This window comes from Sinohyriopsis cumingii, chromosome 3 (genome assembly GCF_028554795.1).
Source record: "Sinohyriopsis cumingii isolate HCF-2022 chromosome 3, ASM2855479v2, whole genome shotgun sequence".
NCBI lineage: Eukaryota > Metazoa > Mollusca > Bivalvia > Unionida > Unionidae > Sinohyriopsis > Sinohyriopsis cumingii.
Genome location: NC_142963.1, coordinates 48,722,635 through 48,738,158, shown reverse-complemented (window position 1 = coordinate 48,738,158; position 15,524 = coordinate 48,722,635). Strand labels below are relative to the sequence as shown.

Below are 15,524 nucleotides of genomic sequence, written 5' to 3'. Positions count from 1 at the left end.
CTAGAGGTTGGGCATCAGAATCTGTTGCTGTCATTGATCAGTTTGAATCGTAGAATAAGAATCAGGATTTCCATCCATTGATTTATCATCAGTAACACATAGGTGTCAATCCTTTGAGATGAAAACCTGTACGCCGGACCAATAAAAACCTTACAAAGACCAATAAATCTTCCATGAAAAAATGTATTCATACATTATATAAGATCAACAGTTAAATACTATACATAAATTATTATGACACAAATTTACATTTCTGAAACTTTATCTCATTCTTTTTACTTATAACACTATCATCTTCCTGCTTTGGCTAAGCAAAGAAGCTTTTGATGGATGCTCCCTTCTTCAGTTCAAAATTTCTTTCATGCAGTTTTGTCCTCAAGTGTTCCTCCAGATCATATGTGCTCGACACCACCACTTGAATGTCTTTATTGCATATTTTACAAAAAGCATGTGAAGATCCTAACTTGGATACATCTACAATGCCAGGGAAGACTTTAATCCAATCAGCCTGAAACTTGCCATGACCTTGGTCAGTGTCTTCAAGCTTGCGTTTCTTTGAGTTAGGCTCAGCCATTTGATGGGTGGAATATTTCAACTAGATGAGAGAAATAAACTAAATAATTTAAAAATTTAGATTTGACATGTGATAGAGGAAGATCTCCCGATTACAAATATGTTATGAATTTATATTTGTCCCCATAAGCTCCAAGATATTATGCCAAGAGCTATCCAAGAATTGAAATATAGAAATAAAAAATTTTACAAAGTAGTAGTCCGGAAGTTTATACATCGTAAGCTGTTGATCGTTTGTATTAAAATTGCATTTTTAAAAAGTCTTGAATTTGCTATATGGTATGCCGATTTTGGTCAAAATCTTGATATAAATGGGCAGTGTTACATATTTTTGAGACAGTATCTGTACCATGTCCGTCATTATGGCAATGCATCTTCCTGTTTGCATTACCTATCTGACAAACTTAACTCAAAACTATAACAGCATGATAAAATGCTAGTGCTAAAATCATTAGAGTATTTATTTTTAATTAGTATATTGTTAAAATGTTTAATAAAAAGCTTTATCTCCACACATAAAAGTCGGATGAATTATGGTTAGACCAACATAATTACCACACTATGTAAAGTATGAAAAATTATGCAAACTTTATGCATTTGATAGTAATAAGTATAAATAATAAAATAATAATGTATAAAATAAGAAAACATACTACACAGGTAGTTAGTCAACATTGGAAATCCGAGTGAGCGTCTAATCTCCAAGCAATAAACGACAAGATCTTCACACACTGGAGTTGAACCATGAATGAAACTCGTTTCATTATCAAGGGAAAAGCACGGTTTTGAGTATGATATGATAGGTTGTTTCTGGCCACCATAGTCTCACTGAATTCTCATGCTAAAAAATTTGTATGCCAAGAGTCCTGGATGTACACAAAACAAAAAAGAAAATAATTAAATTTAACATTTTTTATCCAGAAAACATAAAAAGGTTGTACAGCCATACACTGATGAAAAAGGGAAAAAAAATGGTACAAATTACGGATAAACCATCATATATTTTGCAGTTTTCCTATTTTCTGCCCACGGCTCCTCTAATCTCAGATTGGGCCCATCCTGTATTTTAAGAGAGGTGGCTATGGATGGGGCTTGTTAAAAGAAACAAATAAGGGAAAACTGAATCGTGTTAATGAAATGCTGAAATGTATTTCAAGATGTTGAATACCTGCCACAACATGGTTCAATCTGATTAAAATCAGATCACCAGTGTCCCACATGAAGTGGAGATCTGATTTTAATCGAATCGTAATGCAGTGTATTATGCTAAAAACATGATTTGGTCATTTTTTGAGAAAAAACAATTTTATGTAATCTTTGAAAATAGAAAAATAACCAACCACTTTCAGTATATACCTGTTACATGTAGCGTGTATAAACGGTAAACACTCATAATTGGAGCCAATGTAAAAACTGTCCTTAAAAACTGTTTTGTACATTGTCCATTCTTTGTTCTTATATATATGTTGATGTTGAGAATAACATGAAGCTAGATCAGACTCTTGGTATTGTCATTTTCACTAGTAATTTCTGTATTTCAGAAATTGCAGTCACTGATGATAAAATGAGACAGGTTTCAGGGAGATTTTATTCTGTATTGTTCAGTTTCAGTGACTGATGATTGTGATTTTCCTCATGAACAAGAGCACATCTATATTCCTTCATCAATTGACACCTCTGAATGACCAGTTCATTCTTGTTTTAATTATGATGTCCAGTGTCACAACAACCACATGGCTATGTGGTGTTATTTACAGAGCTAATTAATTATGCCTGGAGCTTTTGACAGTTTATTCCAGTTGATGCCTGCTTGAGGGCATGATCTGACAGATGAGATCAAATTAGTGAGATTATCAATAGGAAATAGTGTATCCATAGGGAAAGCAGAGTTGTAAAGAAACTTAATGATATAGAAAGGAAAACAGAGAAAAGTCGCATATTTTTATAATTCTTTAATATATCTATGTAATACGATAGCAAATTTACCACAATGAAAACAGTTCCCTTGCTAACATTCATTATTTCCATTAATAGAAGAGTGAGGGCACCATTTTTTTGGTTCTCAATCCATTTGAGATCATAAAAGAGGTGTTTTGTCTGTTTCAGATTCCATTTGGCCTATAATGAGTGAACCTCCTTTGAAAAAGAAGCGACGCACCATCCTTGACTTTTACCAGAGGATATCTCATCGTGAGTTTGGACAGCTATTGATTATAGGAAAGAAAGTTGAATAGTCATTGCTGATGACCAAACTTGAATTTATTTTTCCACGTTCTGTTTTGTTTAATATACTCATGCAGGGTTTTGATTTGGTGCACAGAATTTCTTGTATTTTGATGTATGTTGGAGAGTTGTTGTTGTTGTTGTTCTAGGGTTTAACGCCATTTTTCAGCACAAGATAGGCTATACATGGCGGCCAGTATAACTGGTGGAGGAAGAACCCTGGAAAACCCAGGGAAGAACCACCGATCCACGAGAAGCTACCAGCAGGCTTTCCCACGTACCTATGCTAGCCAAGCCTTGGACCCACGTAGACAGAGGTGAGATGGCAGTGATCCGTAACGGTGAGTGCTTTAGACCACTTGGCCACTCAGGGCCCCTATGTTGGAGAGACTTTTGATATGCTGATGAATGAATCAGCAGTCTTTAATTATATAATGTGACACAGTAATTTAGCATCTTAGGTTCTGTTTTAGTCACCACAATAAAGGTCACATATTACAATAACTATTTATTGCAAATAGAAGAGAAAATGTATCCAACATTTTATTGATCTCTTCTGATTTTGTGTTTTTAGGATTTAATTAATTTTAGTGTTAAATCTCATTAGTACTTGTGTTCATTGTTAAACTAGTATGTCTTTGTTATTTCAGGTAATAAGTGTGAGGCAGTTAAAGGTAAAATTGACTCAAAAGGCTCTTGGAAAGCTAATATGGCAACCAGTAACAGCAGTGACACTGATATGACAAACCAGAACTTACCAGGGTTTGTGCCATCACATACTCTTTTATTTTCTATGTACTTGAACCTTTTGTCCCTCTAGGGTAATTATTTTAACGTTTTATGGAGAAGAAAACATGATTGGAATGTATTTGTATGACAATAAAGATTATAATCTATTTGTTTAAAGTATAGTTGAAGCCATTTAATGGTTGCAAATCGAGTGTTTTTCATTTTTTATCCTGATATTATTTTTAAAAATCTCAATAATGACCCAATATTTCTACAGGTTTAGCAGAGGCAAATAAAGACCACTGATGGTTGGTAGAGTGCAAGGTCAAAGGTTAAGTTTGGGGAACACTAATTGTTGGGAACACAATTTTAATTGTATGAGCTTGATTAGAGAAGGGCTTTACTATTGGTATATTATTGGCACTGATTTGAAGATGAGCTTTATGGATTTTTTCACATTAATGCACTGAGAATAGTGTCCCATATTTACTAAATTTTCATGTTATTTTGGCAGGTCTATCACAGGAAGTGGAACAGGCAAGAATGTTAATACAAATATGGAACCACAGGGTAATTGTCCTTGTTGTATGTGTGATTGCATGTATTTTTTGGTTGGGCAGAAGTTTGTTAGAATGGAAGTTTGTACTTTTTTTCTTCATTTCGTCATCTGCAGGCTCGCAGGGCTAAGAGCAGTTACATTTCTTTTTAAGCTTTCGCTCAAGGTTTATTAGCAAGATTAAATAAAAGTCAGCATCAGCTGCAGTCTAGTAGTATTCCTGGTAATATTTCAATGTATGAAGGCTGTCAGAATGGTTACCTTTATGTAGTGGTCACCTGGTCTCAACATTATTTAACCCCCCCCCATTACCTATATAAAATTAATGTATATAATGGAAACCTGCATTTCATTGTCAGTGGCCAGGTGTTTCCTATCCACATAATCTTGCCTTGTTGCTTTATGTGGTCACTAAGCATATTGACTGTGACTGCTGTGTGTATGCAAACTTTTGTTTCATGAGGAAAGCATTGTTTCGATAAAAGCTGATAATGTGAATCACTTTGTAAACATTTCTTAACATTGGTTTTACACAGCTGGCTTGATTTGGAGAAATTCATTTGTTGGATGGTGAACAAAAGTAGTTGTTCCAAAAAGAGGAGTTGCATTCTGTAGCAGAGTCATAGGTATAGTTATATATCTTGTAAATTTTAGTTACCTGTGAATTAGAGCTATCTTTGATGAAAGAAAATTAATAGTGTCAGGGGTCAGTAATTATTTACATAACTTGTATGTCATAACAAATGAAGGTTTGGTTGATGTGTTACTGCTAACAACAGCTACATTCAACTTCTCTTCATTCCCTCCACATCACAGGCCAATGACATAAACTGCCTTTCTTTTGAGCTTGAAGAGTTGAGCAGCTGGTGAGTCCCATTGTTTTTATATATTAACATTTGTTTCTAAGCCAAATTATGCAAGTTGTGTGAACAAAGAGTCAGTCCTCTGTTTTAGTCATGTGTATGCTGTTAGTAGTAAAATTAGTGTTTAGTCATGGCATGCAATACAAGAGAAATAAGATCAGTGATAATTTCATTGATACAAAGTGAGCAGGATACTGTAATCTTGTGTGGAACATACATATGTGAGAGGACAACATAAATATTTTTCTAACTTTGTTGAATAGTACACTAAACAAAGTCTATTAATAATAAAAATTAGAAGAAGATGAAAAAGAAGAATAACAATATTGCTTGCATGGTATTTGTTAAAATCCAAGTTTGAAAGGTGAATCTGCTGGCTTTAAAAAAATGTAAATGTTCTTGTCTGCCAAATGGACCAGTAATAAGCCAGTGGTTGATATCTTTGTCTGGAATACTGTTTGTAGTAACTGCAGAATATCTTTCCTTTAGATTCACTGAATTCGTGTCAGGAGTAGTTATCAACCCAATGTGGCTGAACACTTTCTGCCTCATAATTTGGCCATGTCACATTTTTTGCAGTTGCAGGGTCTGGGTTATGTCTCTTTTGAGAAATAGTAACCTTGGATTCAGTTGCAGCCCTACATTTTATCCCTCCACTGTCGTGTGATTTTTCTTTCGCTGAATCTTCCTTATTACGTTCCTTGCTAAAATATTGAAATAAACTCATTTTATGCACATAGCAAAGATCACCTCACTTGACAGCCACTTCAAAAGGCAATCACAACATACATTTTTTTAAATACAAAGACAGACAACTCTTTATTTTGCCTGATTGTTTCAGTTCGTATGTAATATCACAGATATCCTCTGTATATTCAAGTTAAAATGAAAGAATTGTTTCAGTCATTTAATCAGTTCATAAAGGAAACCAACACTATTGTCTGTACAGTGCCTTTCATTAACTGAATTGCATTTACAATACTTGTTGAAATGAATGGGTGATCTGATGTATCTGCGTTCAGTCAATGCAATATAAGAAGGCTGTTTAAAACAATCTGCACTAATCATACTGGCTTTGTTTTGTTTGAAGTGTTTTGACTGGCCAATAATTCTGTCATTTAACCCAATATGCATTTATGTAGTAAATGCTGATAAATCTATACTGTAATGTGAGAAAAGAATGGAGAGAGGTAAGATACAAAGATACAAGCATTCAGCAATCCAGAGAACATGAATAGCCAGATAAAGGTAGATAAAGAGATTAAAACATGAAAATTAAAACCTACTTGACTTGTTTTAAAATAGGTACTTGTTCCAAACTAGAACCTTCCAGGATTATTCTTGTCTGACTTCAAAATAAATTGTAAGGGTGTATGGGACATTTGGCTATGGGATTTGATAAGCCCTGGCGTTAGGATTCAACCTGAAAAAATTAGAAAGGCTTTCCAAACATATTAGAGAGAGCCATTTATTGTTATTATAATTTTACAAATCTGTTGGCTGACCTTTCAAACATTATGCTCTGCAATTGTGAATTGCATAGACACAGTATAATGCACATGTAGATCAGGGTCAGTACTGTTTTTGGAGTGACTATTTATATGCTGATAAATAAATGAAGATGTAAAAATTTTAGAAAAAGTCATCCAGGTGCCCGTCGATTTTAATGATACCTGATCAAAGGGAACATATATATGAAATGTAAAGCTGAACTGGTTTGTTTTAAGTTTATACATGTCAACCCCCCTTCCCCCGAGGTATAAGTATAATTATTACTAATATGAGTGGTGAAAACATGCAGTATGAACATACAAAGAGTAATCTATATATTACATGCCATAATTACAGAAAGCTGTATGAAAAACGCACATTTATATTTGCTTCTTACCTGGAGCTGCAGTTAGACTTCTTGTTACAAATTGGCTAACTCCTTGTGGATTAGTATGAGACACAAAACAAAATGATAAATTATTTATACACAACATTCACTTTATCGACTGATGTGTCTTATGTGCAGCATCTTTCAAACATCGCCATATCCTGGAGCTATACACAGAAATAAACATATTAGTTTAAGAGTTTCATGCCATATATGTAACATAATCTTGAAAAGAAATGGAGATCTGAAGAACCAGTAGAAGAAACATAAGAGTTTGTGGTACACAGACTCCATTGAACCTGAATATGAATCATTTTTTTAATGTGGTTACAATCGGAGAACAAATCCAATTAGATCAAACTGGACTATACTTTCCAAACAACATGGAAACAGTTCATAAGGTCTTAATAAGTTCATTAATGAACTGTAACCCTATACCATTTGAGACAAATGTACTCAATTTGGTTAGTACCCAGTCCAAAGAACAGCTTTAAGATACAGAGATATCTTTCAGAGACATGTGCAGTGATGTTACTTTTTCCTTTTGTTAACCCTGTGGATGACCTCGTAATCTCACCAGGATTATATTTAAATTTTCAGTATGATACGCCAGTGGACAGAAATTCCACTACTAACTTGTAAAATAACCAGACAGTTTTACATTTAGCTTTAAAATATCTAACTTAGTTTTACTAAAAAAAACCCAGAAATACAAGCATTTTTAGTTTTACTATAATTTTAGAAGAGTTATCTAATCATTTCTTAGTTTATACCTGTATTTAAATATTTAAGTTTTACTTGTGGTTTTGTTTTTATCACCTTTGTAGCTGAATCCTGGCTGCATGACAATTGTAAAATTCAAAACTGGGTTGCATCAGTTGAGCTTGCAAATTAATGTATCAAAATTACAGCTCTGCTGGCAGCACTGATGGCTAGGAGTATATAAACCTCTCACTGGCAAGACAGTGATTAGTTGATCAAATGAATCCTCCAGATCAGTTCCCTCTGAAGGTAACGAAACTGGTCAGGGATCAGGGGTGACTAGATCACCCTAATGGATGGGAGGGAATGCCTCCACATCCCGTCAGTCATCATCTTCCAAATTAGTACTTGTGTTGATTGGTAAACTAGTATGTCTTTGTTATTTCAGGCAAGAACTGTGAGGCAGTTGCAGGTAGAGATGACTCAGAAGGCACTCATGAAGCTGATATGGCAACCAGTAACAGTAGTGGTACTACTTTGACAAGCAAGAACCTACTAGGGTTTGTGTATCAAATACTCTTTCTCCCACGTACTTGCACCTTTCTTCTTTAAATACATTACCCAATCATAATACCTTAGGAGAACTACTGCTACCTCGCAAATTCAGCCCTTCCAGATGCCACTTTTAGCTAAAGGGGGCTAAAAGTTGTCTGCCAACCTGTGTGGGGGCGCTCACCAATTAATATGTACTTTAGAGAGAGTGACGTATGTAAGGTGAAATAGTTCGCATTTAAAGCATGCACAATGGAAAGAATGTTGGCATACCTCTATGCTACAGTAATGTAATGTGGATGATATTTCTTTGGATATTGTACTTTTGGAAATTTTACATGATTTAAGCACACTGCTAACTAAAATGATGGCTTCCTTGTGTTAAAAAATCAGCCTGAATTAGTCTAAAGTACACTATAAATAGCAGCTATTAAAATAGGGAAAATGAATTTTGCCAGACTAGACAATACCAGCTTCTAAAAGTGCAATGAATGAATTACCAAATATATAAAATGTAAAAAAAAGTTATCGTCTCTTTTTTATACAATTTACCTCTTAAGTTCAGGAAGTGAAAATGACCAAGTAGAGCTAGCACGTTTTTAAAAGGTGTACATTTAAAGTAAGGCCAACTGTATACTCTATAACCCATAGTACACCCATCAATCATACACCAAAATAAAGGGAATTAAAGGTTCTTTTAATTATACCTAAGATATACAAGGTCTTTTTTAAATAGCCAGTATAACCAGTGAGGAAAGCCAGGGAAATTCTTTTTCTTTAAAATCCTAACCCTATGCAAAATACAAAACTTATGAGCGCCACCTGTGGTGGTGGTGGTCAGGCAGAATGATCTCCCCTTAGGTATAAGACTTGGCGGCAAAGTCTAAGTACGTATCAGTTACTACTTCTGCTCATGCCAAGAAGCACACTCTTGTTATGAGAGACCACACAAAAGCCAGATTCTACATGGAAGATGTACGATTACAAGTTGGAGGGTTTTTTCACTTCCAAGGAAAGTATACTCCATCTATAATTCCAATGTTTTTTCTTCATATCCTGACAGAGTTTGCCTCTACAATTTGCTAACACTTTATCAGTGTCACACATTTAGATACTTAAACAGAGAGCCTTAGCGACTTCACATTCAGTTTGGGCTATAATTATTTTGTACATGTAAGTCTCTAGCACTTATAAAAACTCCTAATATATGTGTAATTTCATTGCTAACGGGAACATATTGGTCAGTTTGTATTGTAAGGCATTTGTAGCATCCATGTGTCTAATTCAGTGTGTTTTGCTTCTGTAGGTGGTCTGTGGGCCTTTTTCCATACAGGTAATTGCCTTGTAATGGATATTGTCGCACCTACTTTGTACGTATCTATAACAAGGCCTCAGTTCCAGTTTTATGTGGAGGTTTTTGTGTGTAATGTAGACACTTATGTACATTTCTGTACTGCTTTTGCTCTGGTTGGACAGGTATATGTCAGCTTTCTATATATGGTTTACTCAGTCTCCTCTTTTCCTACTCATACATGTTTCTATAGGCAACACTTGAGTCATGTTTATCTGCATAAGCATAATTTAAGCACACTTAGTCACTTGCATGGGTAGCCTATGTGACTTCACAAGATATGTTTGGGCTACAATACTTAAATGTGGTCATGTCTTTAGGCTCTTAAGAAACTCCTTGTTTACATATAATTCTGGTACATACGGTGAGTTTCCTTTACCACGGCATCCTTAGCCTTTGAATGCCATGTTTCTGCCTGTACATGCTGTCCTTGAGTTTCCCTTCAGATAGCTATGTAATTGAGATCATCTGCCAACACATTTTTCTAGGTTACCATCATTTGGTATAGCTCTGTGCCCACACTGTATTCTAACATGACATGTGCAGGCCCACATGTTTATACCTCTCCTGTATCTTATTAAACTTCTTTTATCCATTTCTGGTTCAACCTTTTAAGATTTATCTCTGCACCAACATTGCATTCTAAAAGACAGGCATGTGGCTACTGTTTGCAGGCCCACATTTTTACCTCTACAGGTGGTATTGTCATTATATTTTACCTGTATTCTTCATTGTTTTATGAGAAGTCTTTTCTCAATTTCTGGGTCAACTTTTTAAGATTGAGCTCTGCACTGAGATTGCATTCTAAAAGACAAGAGTAGGACTACATTTTATTTGTTTTGATCTTTTTGTCTTACAGAATAGAACTGGGCAAAGTGCAAAAGAAAATACAGCTCAGGACAAAGACGTCACCAGTCTGCGTGCTGTCCTTTCCTCAGTGAGAATTTCTGGCAGTCAAGGGAGATCAATCAACTTACCCTCCAGCCATGAAGCACCAGCCATTGACACACTTTGAAACAGCTCAGGAACCCCAGTCACCAACACAGGACTCAACATTTTTGGCAACTCCCTCTCCTTGGGGTTCGACTTGATTCCTATTGCGGAACAGCGAGGGACAGGACTAACAAACAGCCAAGTTCTCTCTCTCACTCAGCAGACATACAGACAGGTTGCATGGATCAAACATCCCATAACCTGTCCCAAACTGATGATCTTAATGATATTCTCCCGACACGGATTGCCCATTTCCATTGTGACTGGCCTAGGCCATATATTAGAGATCATGAAGGGCCAAAAACATCAATATTATGGGCTCAATCACTAACAGTCCGACTTTCAGGATGTTAGACCCAACTTTTTCAGACATGTTCAGGGACCAGTCTAACCCTCATACCACCTCAAGACACTCTTTCAGCACAATGCCACAAATAGTTCCTCACACTTCAACATATATCACTTTGCAATGAGAAGAGACTCCTTACTCTGTGACCGTCTCAAAGTCACGGTTTCTAATTCAGGGTGTTTCATGAATTTAGTGAGCAACAGACCTTGTCACTCCTCTCCAGCTAAGTCTCAAGCATTACAGGGGACCTTAGCCTCACCTCATGCAACCAAGATGATGTTGCTTGTTCTCCAGTGTTGTCATCTATTCTACACCATCGGATGGCACATGCATATTCAGCCTTCCGAGCCTCCATTGAGACATTTTCCACCTTTGACCCCTGGAGTTTTGTCCTCCTCCTCCCACTCCATCAACAGCCTGGACCAGAGCTCCATGATCTGTTGATCTTACTATGGAACAGAAGAGTCCACCTTCAATTACTTCGACAGTTTGGGAGAGTTACAGACATTCTGACCAGCCTTCATCATCAGTTCATTGGTAGTTCTACCTTTGCCATACACCAGTCTTTCATTTGGAAACTCCAGCAGTTGACAGTGATATCACCGCTTTGGGGAGGACAAAACTACACTCCATACGTATGGACCAGATGGCCTTTGATGACACTTGGCAATAAGTGCACAATATTGTTGCCTTGGCTTCACCGTTGGACTTTCATCTCTGTTGCTTTCTTCCAACATGCAGAACATAGCTTATCTCCTACCACTCCAAACATCTCAAGGCATTCATGGGAGTCAGTCTCAAGAATAGCCTGTGTACTGAATAGAACCACTCAACACACTTTGGCCAATGCTGTAACTGCAGCTACAGCTGGTGGAACATGACTCAGTACTCTCTGCCTGCACTTTCCTGACAGACCATCATAAAGCCAAGCTAAGAGCGCAACCTTTATTCTCTGTTTAACGGCCATATTGAAGAAGTCCACAAACAAGCCACTCAGGAGACCAGTTTCCCTCCCTCCTAGTGTCGATACAGGGATAGTATGGTAAATCAACAAAAGAACTGACACAAACCTCTGAAAACTGTCCTATCTAAGCTCCACCCTGTGAAAGCCACAGTTCTCGCACACCAAAGTGGATATAGGACTGAAAGGGTCCTATCATTCCTTACAGACTTTTCTTGGTCCCAAAGGCAAACTGCACTCTGCATCCTGTCATTGACCTAAATCCTCTCTATCAATTAATTCACACCCTTTGCTTCTCACTGGAAACACCACAGCGCATTTGAATGCCATACATGAGGCAGACTTCTCAATCAGTGCGGATTTAAACAGTGCATGCCTTCCTGTCTCGATTTACAGGGCTTCCAGGACCATTCCAGCGATTTTCCTACAACATTGTACATCAATTCAGGGCACTCCCATTAGGGCTCAACATCAGCCCCTGGGACTTCACATGTCTGATGAATCGAATAATGGTGCATTTCTATGATGGCAACATCAAGTTACGTGGATGACACCATTTAGAAACATCCGACTGTTAGATCTAACAATATATGATAACCCTTGTTACCAGTATATACTTCTTGTCAACAAGGAAAAATCATCTCAACAATTTGTTCACCTAGACATGGAGTTCAATATTTCGTCACCCTCAGGATCAGGCATCCAAACCATGGTAGCACCTTTAGTTTCGAGGAATTCTATCCGCATGGGAATTCCTTCACCTACTAGGCTTGATCAATATCGTAGGAGACGTCATGGTCCTAGGTCACCTTCTTATGCGCCCATTGCAAAAATTCTTCTGCTTGAATGGAATCCTAACTTTGCCCACTGGACCATCCTCTCACCATCAGCACACAACTGAGGCACCATTTTTGGAAATGGAGCAACCTATTCTAGCCAAATCTTTGTTCTGGAGCAATCAACTAATACAGACAGAATGGTCTCTTTTTCCCCTGGTTTCCATTCTGATATGTACCTGATGGGACTGACCATTGGTACACCTATTTGCAAAAAGGAGGAATACCATCTTTCAAGACTTCCAGACCCAAAGCCTGGGCAGTTGATGCTCAGTTGATAGCTTGGAAATGGCCTGGATTCATACGCCTACTCTCTAACACGCCTGATTCAAAGAGTGATACATTAAGCAAGAGAATAAGAGTGTCACCTTATCCTCATTAAATCACTCATATGGGAGAAGTGGATCAATGACTTCATCAATCTTGCAACAGGAAGTCCTTGGAGAATTCAGATTTTTCCTCATCTACTCAAGCAACCATGACAGCATTGAGCTATGGAACCCGCACGTCTGGATCATGTGAGACAGGCCCTCAGAAATAAACAATTCACACAACTAATCATGGTGAGAATTGCTTTTGCAAGAAGCCCTCCACTCTGAAAGCATATGAAGGCAAATGGCATTTTTTCATCCAGTGGTGCACAGATGAACACCTCATACCTCTCCAGGCATCTATACGGCAAGTAGCTAACTTCCTCTGGCTCTTCGTAGAGTTAACTGCTCCATGATCGCTGACACCTTTCATCATCACAGAAGAGAGGATATTGGACAAAACGAGGACTTATCCAATCTACTCTCCAACTTTGAGTATACACTTCCAAAAACATTCGCCTTATGCCCAATGCAGAATCTTGGGTATTAACTGGAAGAAGGAGACATATCTGAACCACTTTCAAGGGCATCTTACACCTTTCCTAATAGACCTGCTTCCTCATGGCGTTAGCGACTGCAGGCAGAATTAGCGAAATACATGCTTTATCAGCAGACCCGAATTACATGCAGTTTCGATAAAACAGGTCAGTCTTACTTATGACAGCATCCTCTTTCATTGCCAAGAACCACCTTCCTTCCATGGTTAATCAGACTTTCATGATGAAACCTTTGTCTCATCTTGACACATCAGCTGATGGCCACCTACAAGACCCAGTTTGGCTTTTGAAGTGGTACCTTAATAGAACAGAGCCATTGCATCAAGGGAGGTCACACATCTTTCTATTTCTCAAGATAGGACAGTAGGATATATCAACACAGACTATCTCATCCTGTATTGAGTGGGCTATTCACTCAGCATATAGCAAAATAACCCCAGCTCAAATGAATTTATTATGCATTTCAGCTCATGAGGTTAGAGCAGTTGCCACCAGTCTAGCATTCAGCTGGAACTGTTTGCTAGCCAACATCACTCAAGCAGGATGGAGATCCGATTCTTGTTGTTGTGGTTGTTGTAGGGTTTAACGTCATTTTTCAGCACACGATAAGCTATATATGGCGGCCAGTATTAATGGTGGAGGAAGAACCTGGGAAATCCCCGGAAAGAACCACCGACCCTCGAGAAGCTACTGGCAAGCTTTCTCACATACCCACATTGGCTGAATCTGAGACTCGAACCCACGCAGACAGAGGTGAGATGGCAGTGATCCGTAACGGAGAGCGCTTTAGACCACTCAGCCACTTGGGGCCCCAGATCCGAGTCTACATACTCTAGATCTTATCTCCGAGATCTATCATCCCAGATTGCCCAATTCACTCCACAGTCACCCATCCAGGTCAGCTGACAGCTTCTTAAGACATGGCTTCATGACTTTCACTGGATATATGAGGGGAAAATATTTTCCCAATTTTAAGCTGCACCCCGACAGATGGAGGTATCTCCACTTGGGTTACCTAGAGGATGTCTTACATACTTTATGGGACCAGAGATGGTATCTCTGGGGTAAGGGGATTTACCTCCCTCTACCTCTTACCTATTCTCCCAAAGTATTATGTTTGGGTAATGTATTTAAAGAAGAAGCCAATTTTTCCTAATAAAATATTTTTCTTCAAGAATACTTACCCAATTATAATACACATAAACCATCCAGGCCTACCCATAGTTACATCCATAGAGAGCATGCCGTCCACGTTCGTTGACTTTGCCACCAAGTCTTATACCTAAGGGGAGATCACTCTGTCTGACCACCACATAGGTCGGTAGACAACTTTTAGCTCCCTTTAGCTAAAAGTAGCATCTGGGAGGGCTGGATTTGCGAGGTAGTATTCTCCTTAGGTATTATGACTGGGAAAGTATTTTCAAAGAAGCATATTTTACTTGGAAAAATTGGTTTTCTTCCTCAAGGGTAATCATTTTAACATTTTATGGACAAAAACATGATCAGGATGCATTTGTATGTCAATAAAGATTAAGATCTATTTGTTTAAAGTACAGTTGAAGCCACTTAATGGTTGAAAATCTAGTGTGTTTGATTTCTTAGCCTGATACTATTTTATTAATCTCAATAATGACCCAATATTTCTATTAGTTTATGAGAGGCAAATAAAGATCACTGATGGTTGGTAGTATGCAAGGTAAAAGGTTATGTTTTAAGTCATATCATCTTGTTAATGTCAGTCTGACTCCTGGTCAGATTAAAAAGCTACAATCGGTATCAAAAAAGAATTCTGGAAAGAAAAAAACACTGAAAAAAGATCAGTCAACAGGTGGTCAAAATAAACTACCGCTGACTGAAGGTCAGCTCAAGCACTTCATTAATGCCAAACGATCTAATACCAGTGTGAGATATGATCTTTCTGTGGATGCCATTAAAGACACAGTCAAGACTAGAACACTAATAGTTGGTAACACAGTTTTTATTATATGAGCTAGATTAGGGAATGGTGTTACTATTGGTATATTATTACCACTAATTTGAAGATGAGATTTATCTTTTCTGTCACATTAATTCATTAAAAGTAGTGGCC

At 37.5% G+C, this 15,524-nt stretch overlaps 1 protein-coding gene across 1 annotated transcript in view; it reads left to right on the top strand.

Moving 5' to 3' along the window:
* The window catches only part of LOC149802816 (poly(ADP-ribose) glycohydrolase-like), a 277,168-nt gene that overhangs the window by 836 nt on the left and 260,808 nt on the right, over positions 1 to 15,524 (top strand). The window contains exons 3-6 of the mRNA XM_089952264.1: positions 2,680 to 2,763; positions 3,447 to 3,558; positions 4,040 to 4,095; positions 7,974 to 8,085. Of these exons, the coding sequence (XP_089808390.1) occupies positions 2,697 to 2,763; positions 3,447 to 3,558; positions 4,040 to 4,095; positions 7,974 to 8,085 (347 nt within the window). The 5' untranslated portion in view covers positions 2,680 to 2,696. The remainder of the gene's footprint in view (positions 1 to 2,679; positions 2,764 to 3,446; positions 3,559 to 4,039; positions 4,096 to 7,973; positions 8,086 to 15,524) is intronic.